Source organism: Cyberlindnera jadinii, assembly GCF_001661405.1.
Source record: "Cyberlindnera jadinii NRRL Y-1542 unplaced genomic scaffold CYBJAscaffold_3, whole genome shotgun sequence".
In the NCBI taxonomy this organism is placed as follows: domain Eukaryota; kingdom Fungi; phylum Ascomycota; class Saccharomycetes; order Phaffomycetales; family Wickerhamomycetaceae; genus Williopsis; species Williopsis jadinii.
Window position 1 is genome coordinate 776,339 of NW_017963654.1, and position 18,160 is coordinate 794,498.

Genomic DNA, 18,160 nt, shown 5'->3' on the forward strand with positions numbered 1-18,160 from the left:
CGGCGTGCTTGTGTGTGTTTTTTGAGCCCGCTACAAAGTTGTCTGTTTTTTTGTTGTTGGCCCTTTGTCCACACAGAGCCGATGGCCTTATTTTTTTGTCTCGTTTGTCTGTGTGTCTCTTTGGCGTGGAATTTGGGACAAAGGTGTACTAAATCGCGCCCGGTGGACAAGACTAAAAAAAAGCAGACAAACTCAAAACCCCAGACGGACAGACAGACACAGCTTGGGACCATGGACAGTTGGACAGATGCTTTTGGTTACCTCGATCAATGGCTATTTCACCATCATGTCCATCGCCACTGAACAAGGGCTCTTTGTGTGCTGTTTCGGTTCCTACAAATGTGTCCAATTGTATGTATTGAAAAACGACGGCTCACAGTACGCGTGGGAGCCGTTCCAACTGGGATGTAGGTACAAACCATTTGTCCAATCAAGTGTCGTACGAGACATGTCTCGTCCAACATTCCCCATACCAACCACCTCTTTGGATGTAGGAGGAAGCACCCATGATGGTGATTGCGGGCACCGTTATCACTTCTGACACCTATACAGACCCATGTGGATCAACGTTGACGAGTCTGAGTACCAACGTTGTCTTTGCAGTGTGAAATTGGCCATACACTTGGTGAAGAATTCACTCTCTGATAATGGCTCTCTGAACTTGTGTGCTATCAGGACAACGGTATGGGATGAGCTTTCCCTCTGTAAGACATGGAGTAGTGCATCGTAGTACAATGGGTTGTATGTGCAGTCAGTAACGATGATGACGTCCCACTTTACCCCATTTTGCTCTTCAACTTCCCAGTCGAGCTCCTCGAATGAACAGTTATCACATCCGTTGAGATCGATGTTCATCTGACAAATCTCTCTGGCGTCGTCAAGATCAGTGGCACACACCTTGGAATTGGGGAAGTGTTTGCTCATCTTGATGGAGACCACACCAATACCTGTGCCGAGTTCCAATATGTTCAAACGGTCGTGATCCAAGATTGTGTCTCCTTTAAATAAGAAACTGATCAGCTCATCTCTTGGTAGACTCACCACTAGATTACCAGCATCCCACAGATGTCTTGCAATGCTTCCAGATAACTCCTCGTAGATTTTTACGCCGTTGAGTGTCCTTAGGGCAATCCTATCGGTCTTGATTGGTAACTCTTGGTTAATCTGAGGCACCTCCAGTAGATCGCTCGATATGGGAATGAACTGCACTCCAGTATTCCTCACCATTTCAGTTTCATAACCTCTAAACACATCCACTACGTCAGTTCCTTCCAGTGTTTGATCGATCATTTCAGTCGTGTCGAGATCTTCGTAATTCATTGCATCGTGCACTTCAGCATCGTCATCAATGCTGGTGTATACCGATACAAACCCACCAGTACCACTCGGGTTAAGCTCTTTCCCAGATAAACATGCTTTGAAGTTCATGGCTCTGTCACCAGGACACCATTTCTCCGTTAAAGTGCTCACAATGGTGTAAGCCTCTGTGAATCGTCTCTTCTCGTACAGTCTCACCTGGAAAGTAACAACAGTTTCCCCATAGAAGAATTGCTCCCCGAGGTCATTTGTTAGAGATATAGTGGTGGAAAGCTCATACTGTGGGTCTTTTCTGTCACTCCTTACAGCTGAACTGTTCCTCGAGATGGTCAATGGTTTCAAGTACTTGATCTGATGCATTTAATACCCCATACTACTCCATTGTTTTGTTCGTACAAGTTCAATATTGGAAACAGGGAAAATTTTTTGATACCACCGTCTGGGTCTACCGTACGCTCAGCAATAGGCCATTTGTATTTTATTCTCTTCCTAATTTCATATATACAAGAAACGACGAATCCTAACTTCACTGACTCTTCACTTGTTCAATCACATCTCTAAACTTCTCCCTCGCAGCCTCCGGGTTCTTCAAGAGGTACTTTCTCAAGATGTTCTTCTTAACACCCTTCTTCAACTCTGATGGCTCCTTCTTTGAAACCTCCTTCAACAGGTCGTCAACCCTGGCAGCGTACTCCTCCTCCATGAGCTTGGATAGCACTGGGTCGACAAAGTCAATTGTGTCCTGTAGCGATCTCACCTTCTCCTTGAGGGTTTGGATCTCTAGCTCTAGAACCTCCTTCTGTGGGGGCCAGCTCTTGATTCCATACTTCTCCTTAATCTGCGCAATCTTCTCTGTCTCTTCGGCACTCAGCTCGCCTTGTGCAGTCACAACACCCTTGGCGATGAAGGACAGGTCCGATATCAGTGAGCTGTTGTTCTTGATCTCCAGCTCGGTTTTGGCTCTTCTGTCCAAAAACTCTTTGGTCTTCTCGTTCTCCTCGAGTAAAACCTGCTGCTTGGCAACCTGGTCGTATTTGGCAAACTGGGAACCCTTGTTCTTTCTAATCTCGGCAATGGCAAAGTTCTTCTTCGCTGACAACGGACGGCAGGCCTCGATACGCACAATATCACCTTCTCGAGCAATGTTACCTTCGTCATGCACCAGGAAGTTCTTTCTCTTCATAATCTCCTTGTTGATGATTCTGTTGAAAGTCTTTCTCTCAACTTGGACCTTCACGGTCTTGTTCATTTTACCCTGCGATACCACAAGGCCTATGAAGTTCTGACGAGCCATTCTTAAACAGTTTAGATCCCTTGTCCTTCGAGAGTTATGTCCTGTTCGATGGGTACCAATTTGTCCAATTTTTCACTTTTGTCTACGGGAAGCGGCTTCCTCGAGGACAAAGACAGAGCGGACGAAAAAAATTCGCATGAGGTTAGGTAGGGTAACACTTCTGGCCGGTAGATGTCATACGCACTTTTGTTGGTTGCATTTAGCCATGTTTCTACGGTCGTGAGCATGTTTGAAGATCTTCAATATTTGTTTATTAGTTTAATCAATCGGTCAAATAGTTGCTAAAGCTTTAGAAGAAGTGATAAAAAAGTGGAAACATAGCTGTTGTGAGCTTAGTAGACGAGCTTACTCAAGATGTTGAGCACACCAGCTAGCAAAGCACGCAGCGCACCATCCAAGTTGAAGTGCTTCAACTCGCCAGAGACGTTGGAGATGGTGGTGACCAAGAGGGTCACCAGGGCCTTGACATTGTCAATGTAGGCAGTGATCTCCTCGTTGACGGAGTTTTCGATACCAAGAGTAGTGACGATGTTGTCCAAGAGGTTCAACGCCTTCTGCAACGAAGCCTCCAGGGAGTCTGCAATGTCCTCGTGGTTGGTGAGGGAGCCCAGTGCGTCCAGGGTATCGTTCAAAAGAGTGACAACCACCGAGATGACTTCTCTGACGATCTCTGTTGGATAAACAGTGCCTTCAACAACACCGACAAGTTGGTTCAAAATCCCAGTGATGTTGACCAAAGAGACGGAGGCTGCGTCATACCCGTCCGCTGGCAAGACAACGGCAGAGGTCTGAGCAGGTTCAGTAGAAGTTGTAGCAACAACGGCGCTGGTAGCATCGTCATGAGCAATAGCAACGGCCTGTGGGCCTGCAACAGCAGCTGGAGCTGCAATGACAAAGGTGGCCAAACAGAGGGCAACGATGGAAGAGGAGGAGAACTTCATTTCAGATTAGATTCGGATACTGGTGGTAGATTGGAGACTACAACTTCAATATTGGAGTAGACCATGATTTAGGTCTACTTTTATACTCGAAATATCCCCTGTTGGGTATACAAGTATGGGTTTTCTGATCCATGGACCATTTCCGCAAATCAATTGTGTGATTTCTAAAGGCAACACAGGGGTTTCATGTTGATCATCTGGCGAACTACTGTGCTCGTTGAAACTTGTGTGCCATATGAGCATCATCTGGCATCATTGAAAAGAAAGGGAGAAACACTGAAATTGCGCCATAATCTGAAACACATCAGCTGGGGTTTGGTGTGTCGCTGAGAAGAAAGGCACCAATACGATAATACAGATCAAGTCTGAATTCTGTACATTTACAAATAGCTATTCAAATCGTACTATACATATGGCTCGCTATCAGTCTTCTCGAGCCTCTCAAATAGCTATAAGACTGAATCTCGGACACAATGCTGCTTCGACTCTATCAGTTAAAACTAGCTTAATATGGCATGCTTCCTCATTCTCGGTTCTTCCCTTTCAAGAGGTAGCGTACTTTTTGAAATTGCATCAGAATTGAGTATCATTGGTCTTATTATCATCAATCACGGAATATCTTTGTAGAGGAAGACGCCACATGATGTCGAGTTTTACCGATACTCACTGCTTATTTGCTCGCATCATTGAGAACTGCGCTTAAGCAAATATTATTTGAGCATGGTCTACTTGTTTCTCTTCTCACCACAGTATACTTGAAATTAGGGAGATCTCTATGCATAATCCCAACTGATAATAATAACCAGATATGCTGTGATGCAACCGGCACCATTATGACACATGTACCACGTTATGTCTCATTGTAAGACATTCTAAACTGAATAGCAACAGTAAGATGAGCCATATATATGACAAATGCTAAATACATGCTACATTGCTGTTTTTCAATAAATCGAATATGTATTGTACGCCAATGGCACTCAAGAATCGAATACGTCTGAGAGAAGGCATAAGAGAACGCTCTGGCTTACAAAGCGGACAATAAGGTGGTCAAAATCGACAAAAGATAGCTCAATAAGTAACTAACAACGCCAATGAAATTCAAAGACAACAAGTTACCAAGAATACCCGACCATCTATGAACAAACACAGTGAGCAGAGTCATGAAAGTCGAGATAATCCGAGCTAACCCGGCATTCAGTGTAGTATCCAATACTCTTTTCTCCAAAAGACCCTCTAGAGCAGAAATAGCTTGAGCTAATAAGCTCTTCATGGCATTGGTGAGCTCAGACAAGTCAGTGATGCTACCCAGGGATTTCAATATCCCATTAACCAAGCCAACTATAACAGAAACGATATCACCAACAGCTTTCGCTGGCAATGTGGTTCTCTTCAGCAGCCCAGTGATACTACTCAAAAGCTTGGTGACCCCGCCGAGAGCAGCACCAGTACTGACCAGGTCAGAAGAACCAGGCAAAGACAAAGCCAGGCTTGGTGTCTCATTTGCACTTGGAGCTGATACTACTGAATACGAGGCTCCTGCATCTTCTGTGATTGCAACACCTTGAGGTTTAGCTATGGCAACTGGGACAACAGAAACACCTGCACCCAATACAAGAGCGAGAATAGAAGATGTGGAGCACCTCATTGTTGTAACCTTGTACTTTTAGCGATGATTTTAAACCATAGAGTTGTTATTCAAAGGAGGGAACAAAGGCCCTTTTCTATAACTGAGAATATAACTGATTGAATTAGAATTCGCTCAAACCAACATCACCGGTGTGATTATTGACTCATGAGTTGGCATCTGTGCACCATCAATGTGTTTTCCTTCCCATATGTTGATATTATCTTCAGGTTGACCTTTATCAACCTCTAATGCCTCATACCTTCTCGGTATTTGTATCCTGTTGTTGTGTCCATCAATGCAACTATATGTACTCTTAGTTACTTCTCCTGCGTCAGTACTTTTTCGGGAGCGTGAAACAAGATGTAACTTTAGTAGCAAGTTCCAAGTTGCAACTCTTTAACAGATATGAACACCTGGTATTATTTATTGGTTTGAGCCTACAGATTTGCAGGCTAGGTATAAGTTTGGTGTGGAAGCTATAACATTCATCTTTAGCCAAAGGTGTTTGCTGTTGACATTCGATCGTAAAGTGCCTCATTGTATAACAAAGGCTCGGTAAAATGGTACAGTATCACGCCTTTTCTAGTTTTGGCATGTCTTGTTTACTCTATTCCAATGAAATCATCGCAATATGTATACCAATACCTGTTTCCTGGCTCAGGAGTTATAACTTAGAGATCTCATATATCAAAAATTCCCTATTTAAGGTTCACTTTCTAGGATGATATGCAACCTAGCAATTGTCATGTTATCATAGGCTGAGGTATATATCTGTGAGCATATCTCATGAAGGAAGATATGGGGGAAGCCACTGGTTTAGCACTTTTGATTGTCAAAGGCCACAGATCAGTTAAATCGACAATTATGACGGTTGTATCAATATTAAACAGCGTTATAACTGTGGTGTTGTTGCCAAGTTATGATAGCATCATTGGTATTTCCCAGTTATGCACCTCGTCCTATCTTAACTGAACAAGCTTGACTCCAAATTAACAGACACTTGACCCAACAGGTAAAGTAGAGATTAGAATAGGTAAACATACTGGAAAGCACCCGCTCGATAAAAATTACTGAGTATCGTTTCTGTATTCTGATCAAGGTCTTAAAGCCAAGAACTAATACGCATAAATTTCACACATATGCATATGCCAATTTACATCTAGAGGATTTACTCACCTTAACTACTTGAATTTGTCCCTAAGAGGTGCAATGGGTCTCAAGAGCAGAAAGGTTGTATCTACCTGTTATTTTCAGAGTTGGACGTGTGTGTAAATGACACGCACTTGCCACTTCACTGATTGCATGATTCATAAGCACTTTTTGAGTATTCACCATGTTGAATAAATCTTAACAAGGCCTGAAGCAAAAAACTTACACTGTGGCATCAGATAGCTATTTCACCAGTGAGTGAGAGCCACTAACTAGCAGGGTATGTTCTTTGAAATTTGTGAGCTTTATTGCTTCATCCAAATTGAAACGAAGATCAACCAATAGTAATCATTTTAACAAAAACTCAGCTCCATGTTTTCCTCTTCGTGTTCAAAGTCTTTGGGACATGGGGAAATGTTTTTGCTCTCTATTTATTGAAATGAATCAAAGGTAAGCAACTTGTGGAGAAAAGCAGCTTCATCAGTTGCTTGGTTAAGGGTATACACGATATATTTCCCAATTTACAATTCACCTGAATGATCTTCTCGCAAATGTTGAGAAAGAAGTCCCAACGCATGAAAGCTGAGACCTGTATCGAATACATGGACATCAAGTTCCAACTCTACGCTTAAGTCATAGATTGTTGAAGTGGTGTTTTCTCGAATACCTGTTCATCCCAACCCACTAAATTTACTTAAAGATGGCTTGCTGAGTGACTCAGTGAAGTATTGCACTTGTACATGTGAATAAATGAAGCCTCAATCAACACTGACCAATTCCAACAGTTTATGGATATCATGGAATGGAAAATATGGAAAACAACATTGATATTTAACAACAATAACCTGATAATAACAGGAATATCATACATGATTTAACATATTTTATTTAAAACTGATACGTTCATTTTGCATCAGAATATTCAAGCAAAGACTAATGACACTGACTTAGTATAAAAAACGATTGCAGTAGACATTTGTTGAATCATATTGAATTACATATTACAAGATACCATAACACAATAACACCACAACCTCTCTCCTAAAACCATAACGATTATCGAGACATCGTCGTGTATAATTGTTCCAGCATTATGGAACGATTATCGTCTCTTAGCGCAGTTTGGGCCATGTAACACCCGAACACCTTCACTAAAGACGATACATGGTAAAGGGGTATAACCGTACCTAAGCAGACACATGAGCCGTTGATTTGGTATGATTTGGACTAACAGAGGGACCCAAATGGGTAAATGACAACTGAGCATCCCAGAAGGATTAGTATTCAGTGATAACTTTATAAGCAAAATTGAGAGACAGCCATCTTCATCAAACCAACTTCCCAAACAATATTGACCAACGCATCAACAATACCTCTCGGTGGCCAAGTTGGTTTAAGGCGTCAGACTGTAATGTTACAAAGTCATCTGAACATCGGGCGTTCGAATCGCCCCCGAGAGATTTATTTTTTTTCCTCGGAAAATTCATGCACCATAAATCGGTAGGCGACACAGATTGTGCTACCGGGGCAACACAAAATTCATCGCTGCTTCCACCGCATTTCCGATTCGATGCGCAATTGGTTCTTTTTACATCTGGTGAACTGTTCTCCGGAGCTGAATTGACATTTCAACGTTGTTGCTGTGTGTCAGTACGTGAATACAAAGCACAAATCAACGTGAAAATGGTGAAATCGATCATCGCTCCTTCAATTTTGGCCTGTGACTTTGCCAACTTGGGCTGTGAATGCCACAAGGTTCTTGGTGCCGGTGCTGACTGGTTGCACATTGATGTCATGGATGGCCATTTCGTTCCAAACATCACCCTTGGTGTTCCAATCGTTGATTCCCTGCGTAAGGCAGTTCCCCGTGGCGATGGTGTTTCCAAGCCAAAGGCTTTCTTCGATTGCCATATGATGGTTGCAGAACCGGAGAAGTGGGTTGGTGAGTTTGCCAAAGTTGGTGCTGACCAGTTCACCTTCCATTACGAGGCCACTGAGAACCCACTTGAGTTGGTGAAACTCATCAAGAGCCACAACATCAGAGCAGCCTGTGCTATCAAGCCAGGTACTCCAGTTGATGTTCTCTATGAGCTGGCCCCATATCTCGATATGGCATTGGTTATGACCGTTGAGCCAGGTTTCGGTGGTCAGAAGTTCATGCCTGAAATGATGCCAAAGGTTGAAGCCTTGAGAGCCAAGTTCCCAAAGTTGGACATTCAAGTCGATGGTGGTTTGGGTGCCGCAACCATCCCACAGGCTGCAAAGGCTGGTGCCAATGTCATCGTTGCTGGTACTGCCATCTTTGCTGCCCCATCTCCAGAACAGATTATTCGTATCTTGAGATCTGAAGTTGACCAAGAGCTAGAGGCCAAGGGATTGAAGGATTGAAATGAACGTATATCTACAAACGTGTACAAAAATTCAATAGCACTATTATAACCGATGTACAAAAGAACCTCCCTAGATATTCAAACCCCAATTCTAGTCATAAAAATAAGATTACTAGAGCATCAACTAAAACACTGGACCACCAAGAGTAGTTCCTTCACCGTTGGCCTCCATTATGAAGCCCGATGCTGCACTGTCCTCAATCACTGACCAGAGAGCATCCTTAACGGTATTTATCTTTGATTTTTGAACCTGAGCTGCTGCTGGTTCGGCATCGTCAATCTCCATGCTGTCTTCAGCCTGTGCCTGGGCATCGATCAAGACCTGTTCGTTTCTCTTCGCAACGTATTTCTTGTTTCTTTCGATCTTTTTGAGTCTCTTGTTCGACAGGGTCTTCGTGGTGACCGCACCGGTTGGCTTAGCTCCAGAGTACAGCGCAACAGCTGTGCTCTTTGGCTGGCCAGAAGACGACGATGTGCTAGAACGAGGTGGTGCAATAAGGCCCTTTCTCACACGAGCAGCACGCTTCTTAGCAAGAGACGCACGCTTTCTCGCCTGATTTAGTGTATCCTTTGGCTTGTTGACGGAGTTTCTGGAAGGCATGGCGTATCAATCAGTTCAGCTTTATGAATATTGTCCTATCCACACACCAACACCACGTCCCATCTCATCTCATCTCATCGCAGCTGGCTTAAAAATTTTCCCCCTATATAAAAAAGCCCTCGGAACTCGAGGCACTTGGGACAAATCGCCCTCGGATATCCCCAAGCGGACAATTGCCGTTTTGGGAATCATTGGACACCTTTCTTTTTTTGTCTCAAAGCAGAGCTCTTGACACTTTTTCTACACGGACATTTCATATCGTATAAGCATCTTCAAGACATCAGCAGAGGTTGCGGACACGCCAAAGGATTGCGAAAAAGCCTGTAAACAATAGCTACGGAGTCAAATGAGTTCGCTGGTGACTGAGGATGGGCCTGGGAGCGTTGTTTTGAACGAGATCTCTGGGTTCAAGCCGATGTCCAGAGTGAAGGCCTCTCATTGTGTCATTGGAGAAGGGAAGCTGTTCCTGTTTGGGGGGTTTGACGAAGATGACAAGCGTAAGTGTGTTGCTAATGGCGATGTGTGAATGTGCTACTAACTCAGTGTATGATAGTGGACGGGTACGTCTACGTGCTCGACACCACGAGCAGCAGATGGGATTCTCGTCCGGGGCATGTCTATCGTGAGGGACACTCTGCTGTATACATCGGCGATGGCAAGGTGCTGATATATGGAGGGTGTACGAGTGACGTTACAGAGAGACAGGAGGAGTTCCACGGAGAAGAGATGCTACTTTACAACACGGTGACGTGCACTTGGGAGGCTGTGGAGCAGAACGGGACTCCTCCGAAGCCGAGATCAAGACATGCTGCGACTCTGTCCACCAATGGTGAATTCATGTTCATATCTGGAGGGCTGAAGCCCGAGAAATTGGAGCCTTATGATGATATGTTTGCCTTCCATATACCAACTTCGACGTGGGGTGAACCAAGCCAATTTATAGGGAGATTTGACCACAGTCTGGTCCACCAGGGCGATAAGCTATGGGCATTTGGTGGGTTCAACAAGGAAACCGCACGTATCTCGGAACTCACGTGGTTTGACCTCAAGACCTATACGACAGGGACCACTCTGATACACCAGGCTCAAAAGGATGACATCTCTCATATCTTTGTCCAAACAGGCAATCCAGATTTTGTCCTTGATGTTGTTGTGCCTTCATGGTCGTGGGAACGCGTGAATCCATGGGTCGGCGTATACGACTTGAGGAATCTGAGGCATAAAGTGGTTATATCACCAAACCTGAGCTATTTGTTGAACCACACGTGGAAGATCAGCTTCTTCACAAATGGCCGGCTTTACCTCGTGGGATACGCATTGACAGAGGAAACCATGGATGCCACGTACGACTACGAGCTATCCCACATTCTGTCCATAAACTTCTCAGAGCTTTGCTCCAAACAGCACAGTGGCTCATGGACCTCTGATTTCGCCAAACTGCTCTTCGATGAAAAGTTCAGTGACTACAAGATCTATGGATTATCACAGAACAACAGACTAGCTCGTTCTGACATACCGTTTGAAGAGCTCGAGTCCTTTAAATCGGAGCCAATACCCGTGCATAAGCTAATATTGTATTCCAGGTGGCCTCACTTTGAGATGATTGAGAACAGTGGGATGGCAGAATCACAGGTTGGCTCATTATTTATACCTGAGCCGGTGAAATGGGTGAAGGCCTTCATAGAGTATCTCTATACAAACGACGTACATGATAGATCCACCGATATTGTCACTGGGCTGCTGATACTGAGTAACGTTTACAGATTGCCTGAATTGAGAGAAAAGGCATTATCGTGGCTCAATCCTATACCCATGGAACTTGGTGAGGTGTTGATGGTTTTGAGCAGGGCTAGGATCGCACAAGAGGAGATCATTGCACATAACGCAGCGATGATCTGTCTGCAGAACTGGGGTGAACTGGTCCGTACAGAGGAATTTGCACAGCTAGATAAAGAGGATATCATTTCCCTATGCCAATTGGCCTCTCCAACGTCGTCAATTGTTGACACACCTGAGTCAGCACAGAAGACAAGGGAAAGAAGTGCTGAGCTCTGCAACAGAGGAGACCATGGCACAGTTAATGTCGACTCATTCCCTGTGAGCTTTGCCTATCGCAACAGCGTCATGTTGAACGATAACTGGATAGAGTCAGGGTCTCATTATTCAACAGCTACCTCGTTGGAATCTGAGGAAAGGTGAACGTAGCACTATGAACTAATACACAAACAATACAATAGCACGAATGGAAGCTCCCACGCGTTAGAATTAGGACAGCTTAGATACCACCAGCTTCCCTGTACCATCTAATACCTCTATCTAGAGATATTACGACTAAGCCATCGTTGCTATCGCCACCTGCACCACCTCTCACGCCTGGTGGGATGAACTTCACCCCCACTGCAGAGCACAAGCCGTCTTCTTCCTCCACAATGTCCTCGTCGTCAACGTCGGTTGGCGACAGGTTTAACGTGGCTTCTCGTTCCCTGGTTTCAACGTTCCAAATACGAACTTTACCGTCGTAACCAGCTGTAGCCAAATGTTCACCGGATTCGTTGAAGTCCACTTCAAACACCCAGTTCTCATGCGCGTAGGCACCAACACTTGTCGAAGTGGAGTGCGATGGGATCGTCAAGGAACCCACATTCTCACCGTACTTGGTATCGTACAGAGTCACTGTTCCATAAGAGCCGGAATCGGAAGCAATACTCAGTATCTTTCCCAAGGGAGAGAATCTCACGCATCTCACCGATGACGAGGACTGCGACGAGCCCTTCAGGCCAAAGCTGCGGAACGTGTACACCGCTTTCGCAGTGTCCAACTGCGTCAGCACAACATCACCGTTCTGGTAGCCAGTCGCCAGTATGTTCTGTTCAGAGTTCAAGTCTAAACAAGTTGCGAATGACCCGGACTGTGATTTCACTTCACCATGGACAGTGAAGCTTGGTACACCGTCATCGCCAATCTCAAAGTTCCAAATCTTAGTAACACCGCAAGGTGTGGTGGCAGCAAGCTTATGAGCCTTGCCCAAGTGGTCTTTCAGGAACCTGACAGCCCAGTACGTGGACTTGGCCTCCAAGTCCACGTCCAGCCTCTCAATTCCACCTTGTTGAGTCACTCTCAGCAACACTATCCTCCCTGAAAAGGTCACCGTGGCTATCAACGACATTCTCTCATTCTGGAACGTATCCTGGAACGAATCAACGTGGTGCAAGCCCGTCTTGTCGATGAACACCGACTCAACGTTATCCCTTGGCGCATCAACCTCTGTAACCGAGTTCTTCCAGAACTTCAGGAACCCATCACCAGAGGCGGTGACGGTGTGCTGCTTCGTCACAGTCACAGCGTACACATCAGAGCCGTGCGAACGGCCAGCTGTTGCCGTCGAGATGAACTGTTTACTCTATTACACACGTTAGTTCATCAGCGTGCCGCGATCCTTCCTCTGTACAACTGTTACGTACCATATTTGCTAGTCCTGTTGCTCTGGCTGGTGCCTGTCTGTCTGTCGGCCTGTGGATGTAGTAAACTGCTACGAGATGCCCGGCTGGTGATTTTTTCTCCTTCCACAGGCGCTGAGACAGCGAGCCTGGTGCTGGTGGTGTGCGCCCTATCAACATCAACATCAACATCAACAAGGAGGAAGGGCCGCTGGCGATAGCTGGAGTGGGCAGAAGGACACAGGGCGGTACGCAAGCACACAGGGCGGCACGCAAGCACACGGGGCTCAGATGGATATCAAGGTGACCATCCCACACACGTCAACCAGCGACGACGGCAGCTATACGCAGTTCCACGTTCTCGTGAGAATAGGCGGGTCCAAGAGCTACACGCTGACGAAGCGGTACTCCGACTTTGCCACGCTGAAGAAGGAGCTGGAGTCGCTGTACTCCGATCAAATGCCCTACAAGTTCCCCAGGAAGACCCTTCTAAGGAGTAGCGTCAAGAACGGTGCGCTTGCCGAGGAGAGAAGGGTTGTGCTGGAGCGGTTTCTGCAAGAATGTATAAACGATAAGATCAACACCAAGTGGAGGAAGTCGTTGCCGTTCAGAGAGTTTCTGAACCTGGCCCCTGGGACGTTCTCCAACGCCAACGAGCAGACCAAAGAGCTGGTTAAGGATGCGTGGGCCATGGCCCACAGGCACGACGGGCCGATAGTGGACGTCACAACGTGGCTCGACACCGCCAGGGAGGCCAAGACGATGCTACAGGACGCCAGGTGCAAGGTGTTTGTTGATCCTGGCGAGTGTCGTAAGAAGCTGATACTGAGCAGAACAACGTTCGACGCGCTGTCCAGGGGGCTGGAGATGGCACAGATGGGCGACGGCGAGAGGAAGAGACGTATTGACCTGCTCAACTCGCTGAAGAGGGAGCACGGCGACGTCGAGTCTCTGCTTCGAAACGTCCATGACAGCGACGATGTCGGTGTGAAGAGGCCGCCTCCCATGGGCTCCAAGACAGAGCTGTTCAAGGGAAGACGTGTCATTGGAGAGCCGCAAGAGACAGATCGCACCAGGGCACTGGACAACCACCAACTGCTACAACTACAGAAACAGGACTTTGTCAGGCAGGACGAAGAGCTACACCAGCTGCACAGTACCATCCAGAAACAGCGTGAGCTGGGCATTGCCATCAACGACGAGTTGCAACTGCAAAATGAGCTGCTCGATGAGCTCGACGGCGAGGTGGACCGTGTGGGTAACAAGCTCCACTATGCAAGGAAAAGAGTTGGTAAATTTACATGAAATACAGCCAATTGGGACCAAGAGCCTGCCCAGGCAACCCACCTTCCTCTTCCAGAGCACCGGGGATCGGAGCACCAGGGATTGGAACTACAGGGGTTGTTGATCAAGCTGTAGGAAGGGCGTTCATTGTGTAGTGGGAGATATGGTGGGAGCCGTAGTGGGACTCTCCTCCCGCGAGCTCAGCGGGCCCTGCCTGGGAAGACGCGCTGGCGTGCCGGCTCCAGTGCGTTCGTAGGCGGGAATCCGTTTGTTTACAAAAATTTCTCCCTCCGCGTAGGCGGCGGCTCGTTTGGCAAAATTCTCCTCCAGCCGGGTTTCCTTTGGGCGGACAGAGAGGGCGCAAAAAAATCAACAATTGCTTCTGTTTTGATCCAAACCGTTGGGCAAGAGAGAGAGCACAGGAATCGATACAAGGGCAGCGTTTCGGTATGACTGCGGCATCTGAGGCACCAGGCCACTTTGACACGCTGAGCAAGGATGAGGAGGCCAAGCTGAAGGAGATTTGGATGCACATGCTGAGATTCTGGGGCACGCCGGTCACGGTGTCTGAACAGCGTCCTGCTGCTCAGTCCCGGTCGTCGACGAAGGCGTCGCTGAACGGGTCGTTGAGCGAGGATAAGCCGAAGAAGAAGAAGTTTGGGTTCCTGCGTAAGGGCAAGAAGTCACACAGCTCGCATAGTGAAGAACAGGAGCTCGCGTTGACGACGACGAGAACGAGGGAATCGATTGAGTCGGGATACACGCACAAGATGATCCATGAGTCGCTGAAAGATTTACAGCCGGATGACATCTACAAGAACTTTTGGGAGTTTTTAAGAACAGATACGCCGGACAACTTGATGCTGAGATTCCTGAGGGCCAGAAAATGGGATACCGATAAGACAATGGCCATGTTCAGCTCAACGTTACACTGGAGGGCCAAGGAGAGTAACGTTGACCAGCTGCTGTGGGAGGGTGATCTGAAACCGTTCCAGGAAGACGCCAATTCAGGGTTTATCCTACAGTTGAAGTTGTCGAAGGCATACTTTAGGGGTGTTGACCGTGAAGGGAGACCAATTGTCGTCATTAGACCTAGATTGCACCACGCAAACGAACAGACTGAGAAAGACTTGGAAAGATACACCTTACTTGTCATTGAGATCTGCAGATTGGTCTTGCAAGAGCCAGTCGACTCTGCGTCCATTATCTTTGACATGTCAGGGTTCTCCTTGGCCAATATGGAGTATGCTCCGGTGAAATTCATGGTTGGTGTCTTTGAGGCCCATTACCCTGAATCCCTGGGTAGACTATTCATCCACAAGGCCCCATGGGTGTTCCCACCGATTTGGAACATCATCAAGAACTGGTTGGATCCCGTCGTTGCATCCAAGATCCATTTCACCAAGAACTTGAAAGATTTGGAGAAGCACATCGAGAACAAGTGGATTCCAAAGGACATTGACGGTGGTGATCAATTCCAGCCAACTTGGATCGAACCAAACCCTGAAGATGACAAGCTGATGTTGGACACAGAGACAAGGGATAAGATCAAAAAGGAGCGTGAAGAGTTGGTCCAGCAGTTCATCGACGCCACGGTAAGATGGATCGAATCTACAAACGATGAGGAGAACAACAAGTGGAGAGAAGAGAAGCGCAAATTGGGTAAGGCATTGGCTGCAAATTACATCCGTTTGGACCCATATATCAGATCAAAGAATAACTTTGATAGAATGGGGTGTGTCAGCTTGAAGGCACCTCTGTGATGCCCGTAAACCACCACTTAGATAGCCCTTTTATGAGAGTGAAGCGCACTGTTGAATCGTTTACCACTATGTAGATTATGTAAGCCAACATGCGGTGTTTGGATGTTTGGGTGTTTGGGTGTTGAAATGTAAACAAACACGAACTTCTTCCTAAAGGGAGAATGTTACCATGGCAATCGACAAAGATTAATACCCATACTGAGGTGTTCAAGTGTCCATCGACGGCCAGAATGGAGATATCCCGTGTGATACGACAGTTCCAGGACCGTGAGTATGATCCTATGTGCACGCACTGGACCTGTATTAACTTTGTCGATAGCGTCGCTCAAGGCTACGGATGTTTTATCAGAAGTGGACCATCTACCCATAAGGGAACAAGGGCTGTCGTCCAATGACTTGGTGATTCTCATTGGAGTGCTCACTGATGCGAGTTCAGCACTGACATCTGGCCAGAGGAGCAGGATCATACGGTCGTTTCTGTACTTCAAGGGACAGGTGCCCAAGGAATGTGTTTACATGATCTGTTCCTCGTTAGGTAATTCAATTACCAGCAAGAAGAAGATATCGCATGGGGTGCAAAGCGCATTATTGACATGGCTAATAGCCGTGTATGCTTTCATTGAACCTGAAGTGATTGATAGAATATACGGGCTGCTGTTCAATTACTTGGAGTACTCGTATATTCGGCCACAAGTTGCGCATCTTCTATTCTTAGCGACAAAGAGACATCACGTCACAGAGGTTAGGATAAACAGGCTGCTCAAGCTGCACCAGAAGAGCTCGTCAGAGCATATAATCGCACTAGCACTATCATACAGGGAATATAAATATCAGGATATCCTGGACACCTTCCCGAGGGTGAAGAGCTCGGTGTTCCGTCACCCAGATGAAATGTACTTGAACGAACTCATAAAACTCAGAGGCGGAGATTCCAGTGCTGTGAAACAGGAACTGATGTATATGGACCAATTTAGTACGCAACTGAAACGCAGAAAGCAGCAGTCAGCTTTCAACAGGATCAATTATAGACCATCAACTTCGACAATGTGCTTGCAAAACGTTACAAACACAGCAGAATTTGTTCAATGCCTGGACACTTTGGAATTGTCCAAAGATTGGGGTTTAGTCCTAGGAGACTCATCAAACTTCTCTCTTATCCTTTTAGCACTGAGACATGACCCACATGAGCTTCAAGGATTGAACAATTGGATTGCTGTGCTACTAAGAGACTTCCTCTTTACTCCACGTTCACAGCAGAGAACTCTGCTGGAGAACTTACAAAGATATGTGTTATTCACAGGTGAAGTCCCATCAGCAGTCCTGGAGTTCCTGCTAAACAACGAAGATGTTTCATCCTTGATTAAAGAGCATGGCTCTTTTATATGGAGTTTCTTTGAAACCTTGGGGTCTTCAAACATGAACGATTTGGAATCACTGGTGGATAAATACAACAAATCTTGTTTCAATTGGGAAATATCATGCATTTGTGAGTATCTAGAGTCACTAGCAAGACTGCTGAGAAGGGCATTTGAAATAGGAGACCAAGTTTCAAGGTTTTCGGCAATCCTCCACAGTGTTATTAGATCGATCCCTAAGATCTTACAAGTGACACAGTACAGTGGAGTTGTTGGTTTATCTGTCATTGGGTTTATCAGATTTTTCCAAACGGTGAAGAATAAGGACACTCTCAGAGTGGAGGATATTGTACTGCCACAGTCCATCATCTACACTTTGTTGTTTATGGATAATCCAGTAATATTCTCAGAGGTTTGCAGCCACTTGAACTTCTGCAAATCTATACTGAAGGATGCAGAGCCATCAGTTGAAGTGACAGCATTGACAAATCTTCATAACTCCTATGTTGTGGATATCTGTAATCTCACATGGAGAAACAAGGCTTTCGAGCTTGGGAAGAACTCACAGACGGCATGTGGACTGAGCCTTGCCTTTACGTCGTCGTTTGCAAATAACTTCCCACTATTTGATAGTCATTCAAACTTTAGATCCTTGTTCAACTTACACCATGCTCCAGCTTTTGCATCAATCACTGCTCGAATCTTAAGACAGATCGAAGACAACGAGCCAGAGTGTGAAACTAGGCATGAAGGTCCACTTACAGCAACCTCTGTAGTGGAGTTATTGGAATCTGAGGATTCCAAGTGGTTAACAACAGATTATGAGAGCTTGAGAGTGGACATACTGAAGGAACTCGGAAAGCTAGGGTATGTTGGACTTGCGGATCTATTATTCTCCCACCTGAAAAGTCTAGTGGATAAGCGTTGATGCTTTAACATCCTTTACTATATGTCTTATGAGTATGTACAAGTGTATAAGTGAATCTATGAACAAGCCTG

At 45.9% G+C, this 18,160-nt stretch overlaps 11 protein-coding genes and 1 non-coding gene across 12 annotated transcripts; 5 read left to right on the top strand and 7 right to left on the bottom strand.

Annotated features, from left to right (window-relative positions):
* Positions 1 to 79: 79 nt before the first annotated feature.
* CYBJADRAFT_166688 (uncharacterized protein) lies at positions 80 to 1,059 on the bottom strand. Its single transcript, XM_020214582.1, has one exon. The coding sequence runs from the start codon at positions 922 to 924 to the stop codon at positions 532 to 534; it is 393 nt and encodes a 130-aa protein (XP_020071947.1). The 5' UTR covers positions 925 to 1,059; the 3' UTR covers positions 80 to 531.
* A 723-nt stretch (positions 1,060 to 1,782) lies between these two features.
* Positions 1,783 to 2,625, bottom strand: MRPS17 (mitochondrial 37S ribosomal protein uS17m). Its single transcript, XM_020217331.1, has one exon. It carries the CDS (start codon positions 2,609 to 2,611, stop codon positions 1,844 to 1,846), a length of 768 nt encoding a protein of 255 aa, XP_020071948.1. The 5' UTR covers positions 2,612 to 2,625; the 3' UTR covers positions 1,783 to 1,843.
* A 318-nt stretch (positions 2,626 to 2,943) lies between these two features.
* Positions 2,944 to 3,552, bottom strand: CYBJADRAFT_171920 (uncharacterized protein; the record flags this gene model as incomplete). Its single annotated transcript, XM_020216275.1, has 1 exon — positions 2,944 to 3,552. One exon carries the CDS (start codon positions 3,550 to 3,552, stop codon positions 2,944 to 2,946), a length of 609 nt encoding a protein of 202 aa, XP_020071949.1.
* Positions 3,553 to 4,579: 1,027 nt separating this feature from the next.
* On the bottom strand, positions 4,580 to 5,200 carry CYBJADRAFT_171921 (uncharacterized protein; the record flags this gene model as incomplete). Its single annotated transcript, XM_020216276.1, has 1 exon — positions 4,580 to 5,200. The coding sequence occupies one exon, from the start codon at positions 5,198 to 5,200 to the stop codon at positions 4,580 to 4,582; it is 621 nt and encodes a 206-aa protein (XP_020071950.1).
* A 1,784-nt stretch (positions 5,201 to 6,984) lies between these two features.
* Positions 6,985 to 7,278, bottom strand: CYBJADRAFT_64579 (uncharacterized protein). The gene has a single exon (XM_020217844.1). The coding sequence runs from the start codon at positions 7,200 to 7,202 to the stop codon at positions 7,026 to 7,028; it is 177 nt and encodes a 58-aa protein (XP_020071951.1). The 5' UTR covers positions 7,203 to 7,278; the 3' UTR covers positions 6,985 to 7,025.
* A 426-nt stretch (positions 7,279 to 7,704) lies between these two features.
* CYBJADRAFT_t46 lies at positions 7,705 to 7,791 on the top strand. Its single transcript has one exon. It is a non-coding gene; the product is annotated as a tRNA-Tyr (tRNA).
* A 146-nt stretch (positions 7,792 to 7,937) lies between these two features.
* On the top strand, positions 7,938 to 8,792 carry RPE1 (ribulose-phosphate 3-epimerase RPE1). The gene has a single exon (XM_020214583.1). It carries the CDS (start codon positions 8,015 to 8,017, stop codon positions 8,717 to 8,719), a length of 705 nt encoding a protein of 234 aa, XP_020071952.1. The 5' UTR covers positions 7,938 to 8,014; the 3' UTR covers positions 8,720 to 8,792.
* On the bottom strand, positions 8,747 to 9,377 carry ALB1 (Alb1p). Its single transcript, XM_020214584.1, has one exon. The coding sequence runs from the start codon at positions 9,320 to 9,322 to the stop codon at positions 8,846 to 8,848; it is 477 nt and encodes a 158-aa protein (XP_020071953.1). The 5' UTR covers positions 9,323 to 9,377; the 3' UTR covers positions 8,747 to 8,845.
* Positions 9,378 to 9,737: 360 nt separating this feature from the next.
* On the top strand, positions 9,738 to 11,521 carry CYBJADRAFT_161401 (uncharacterized protein; the record flags this gene model as incomplete). Its single annotated transcript, XM_020213608.1, has 2 exons — positions 9,738 to 9,819; positions 9,876 to 11,521. The coding sequence occupies 2 exons, from the start codon at positions 9,738 to 9,740 to the stop codon at positions 11,519 to 11,521; spliced, it is 1,728 nt and encodes a 575-aa protein (XP_020071954.1).
* Positions 11,522 to 11,597: 76 nt separating this feature from the next.
* On the bottom strand, positions 11,598 to 12,786 carry SKI8 (SKI complex subunit WD repeat protein SKI8; the record flags this gene model as incomplete). The annotated part of the gene is made up of 2 exons (XM_020216277.1): positions 11,598 to 12,694; positions 12,780 to 12,786. 2 exons carry the CDS (start codon positions 12,784 to 12,786, stop codon positions 11,598 to 11,600), a joined length of 1,104 nt encoding a protein of 367 aa, XP_020071955.1.
* Positions 12,787 to 13,050: 264 nt separating this feature from the next.
* On the top strand, positions 13,051 to 14,064 carry VAM7 (Vam7p; the record flags this gene model as incomplete). The annotated part of the gene is made up of 1 exon (XM_020213609.1): positions 13,051 to 14,064. One exon carries the CDS (start codon positions 13,051 to 13,053, stop codon positions 14,062 to 14,064), a length of 1,014 nt encoding a protein of 337 aa, XP_020071956.1.
* Positions 14,065 to 14,492: 428 nt separating this feature from the next.
* CSR1 (Csr1p) lies at positions 14,493 to 18,089 on the top strand (the record flags this gene model as incomplete). Its single annotated transcript, XM_020213610.1, has 4 exons — positions 14,493 to 15,778; positions 15,881 to 15,885; positions 15,963 to 16,073; positions 16,126 to 18,089. 4 exons carry the CDS (start codon positions 14,493 to 14,495, stop codon positions 18,087 to 18,089), a joined length of 3,366 nt encoding a protein of 1,121 aa, XP_020071957.1.
* Between the last annotated feature and the right edge of the window lie 71 nt (positions 18,090 to 18,160).

Coding starts and splice junctions, on each gene's coding strand:
- CYBJADRAFT_166688 (XM_020214582.1), bottom strand. CDS start 924: ATGAGCAAACACTTCCCCAATTCCAAGGTGTGTGCCACTGATCTTGAC.
- MRPS17 (XM_020217331.1), bottom strand. CDS start 2,611: ATGGCTCGTCAGAACTTCATAGGCCTTGTGGTATCGCAGGGTAAAATG.
- CYBJADRAFT_64579 (XM_020217844.1), bottom strand. CDS start 7,202: ATGTATGATATTCCTGTTATTATCAGGTTATTGTTGTTAAATATCAAT.
- RPE1 (XM_020214583.1), top strand. CDS start 8,015: ATGGTGAAATCGATCATCGCTCCTTCAATTTTGGCCTGTGACTTTGCC.
- ALB1 (XM_020214584.1), bottom strand. CDS start 9,322: ATGCCTTCCAGAAACTCCGTCAACAAGCCAAAGGATACACTAAATCAG.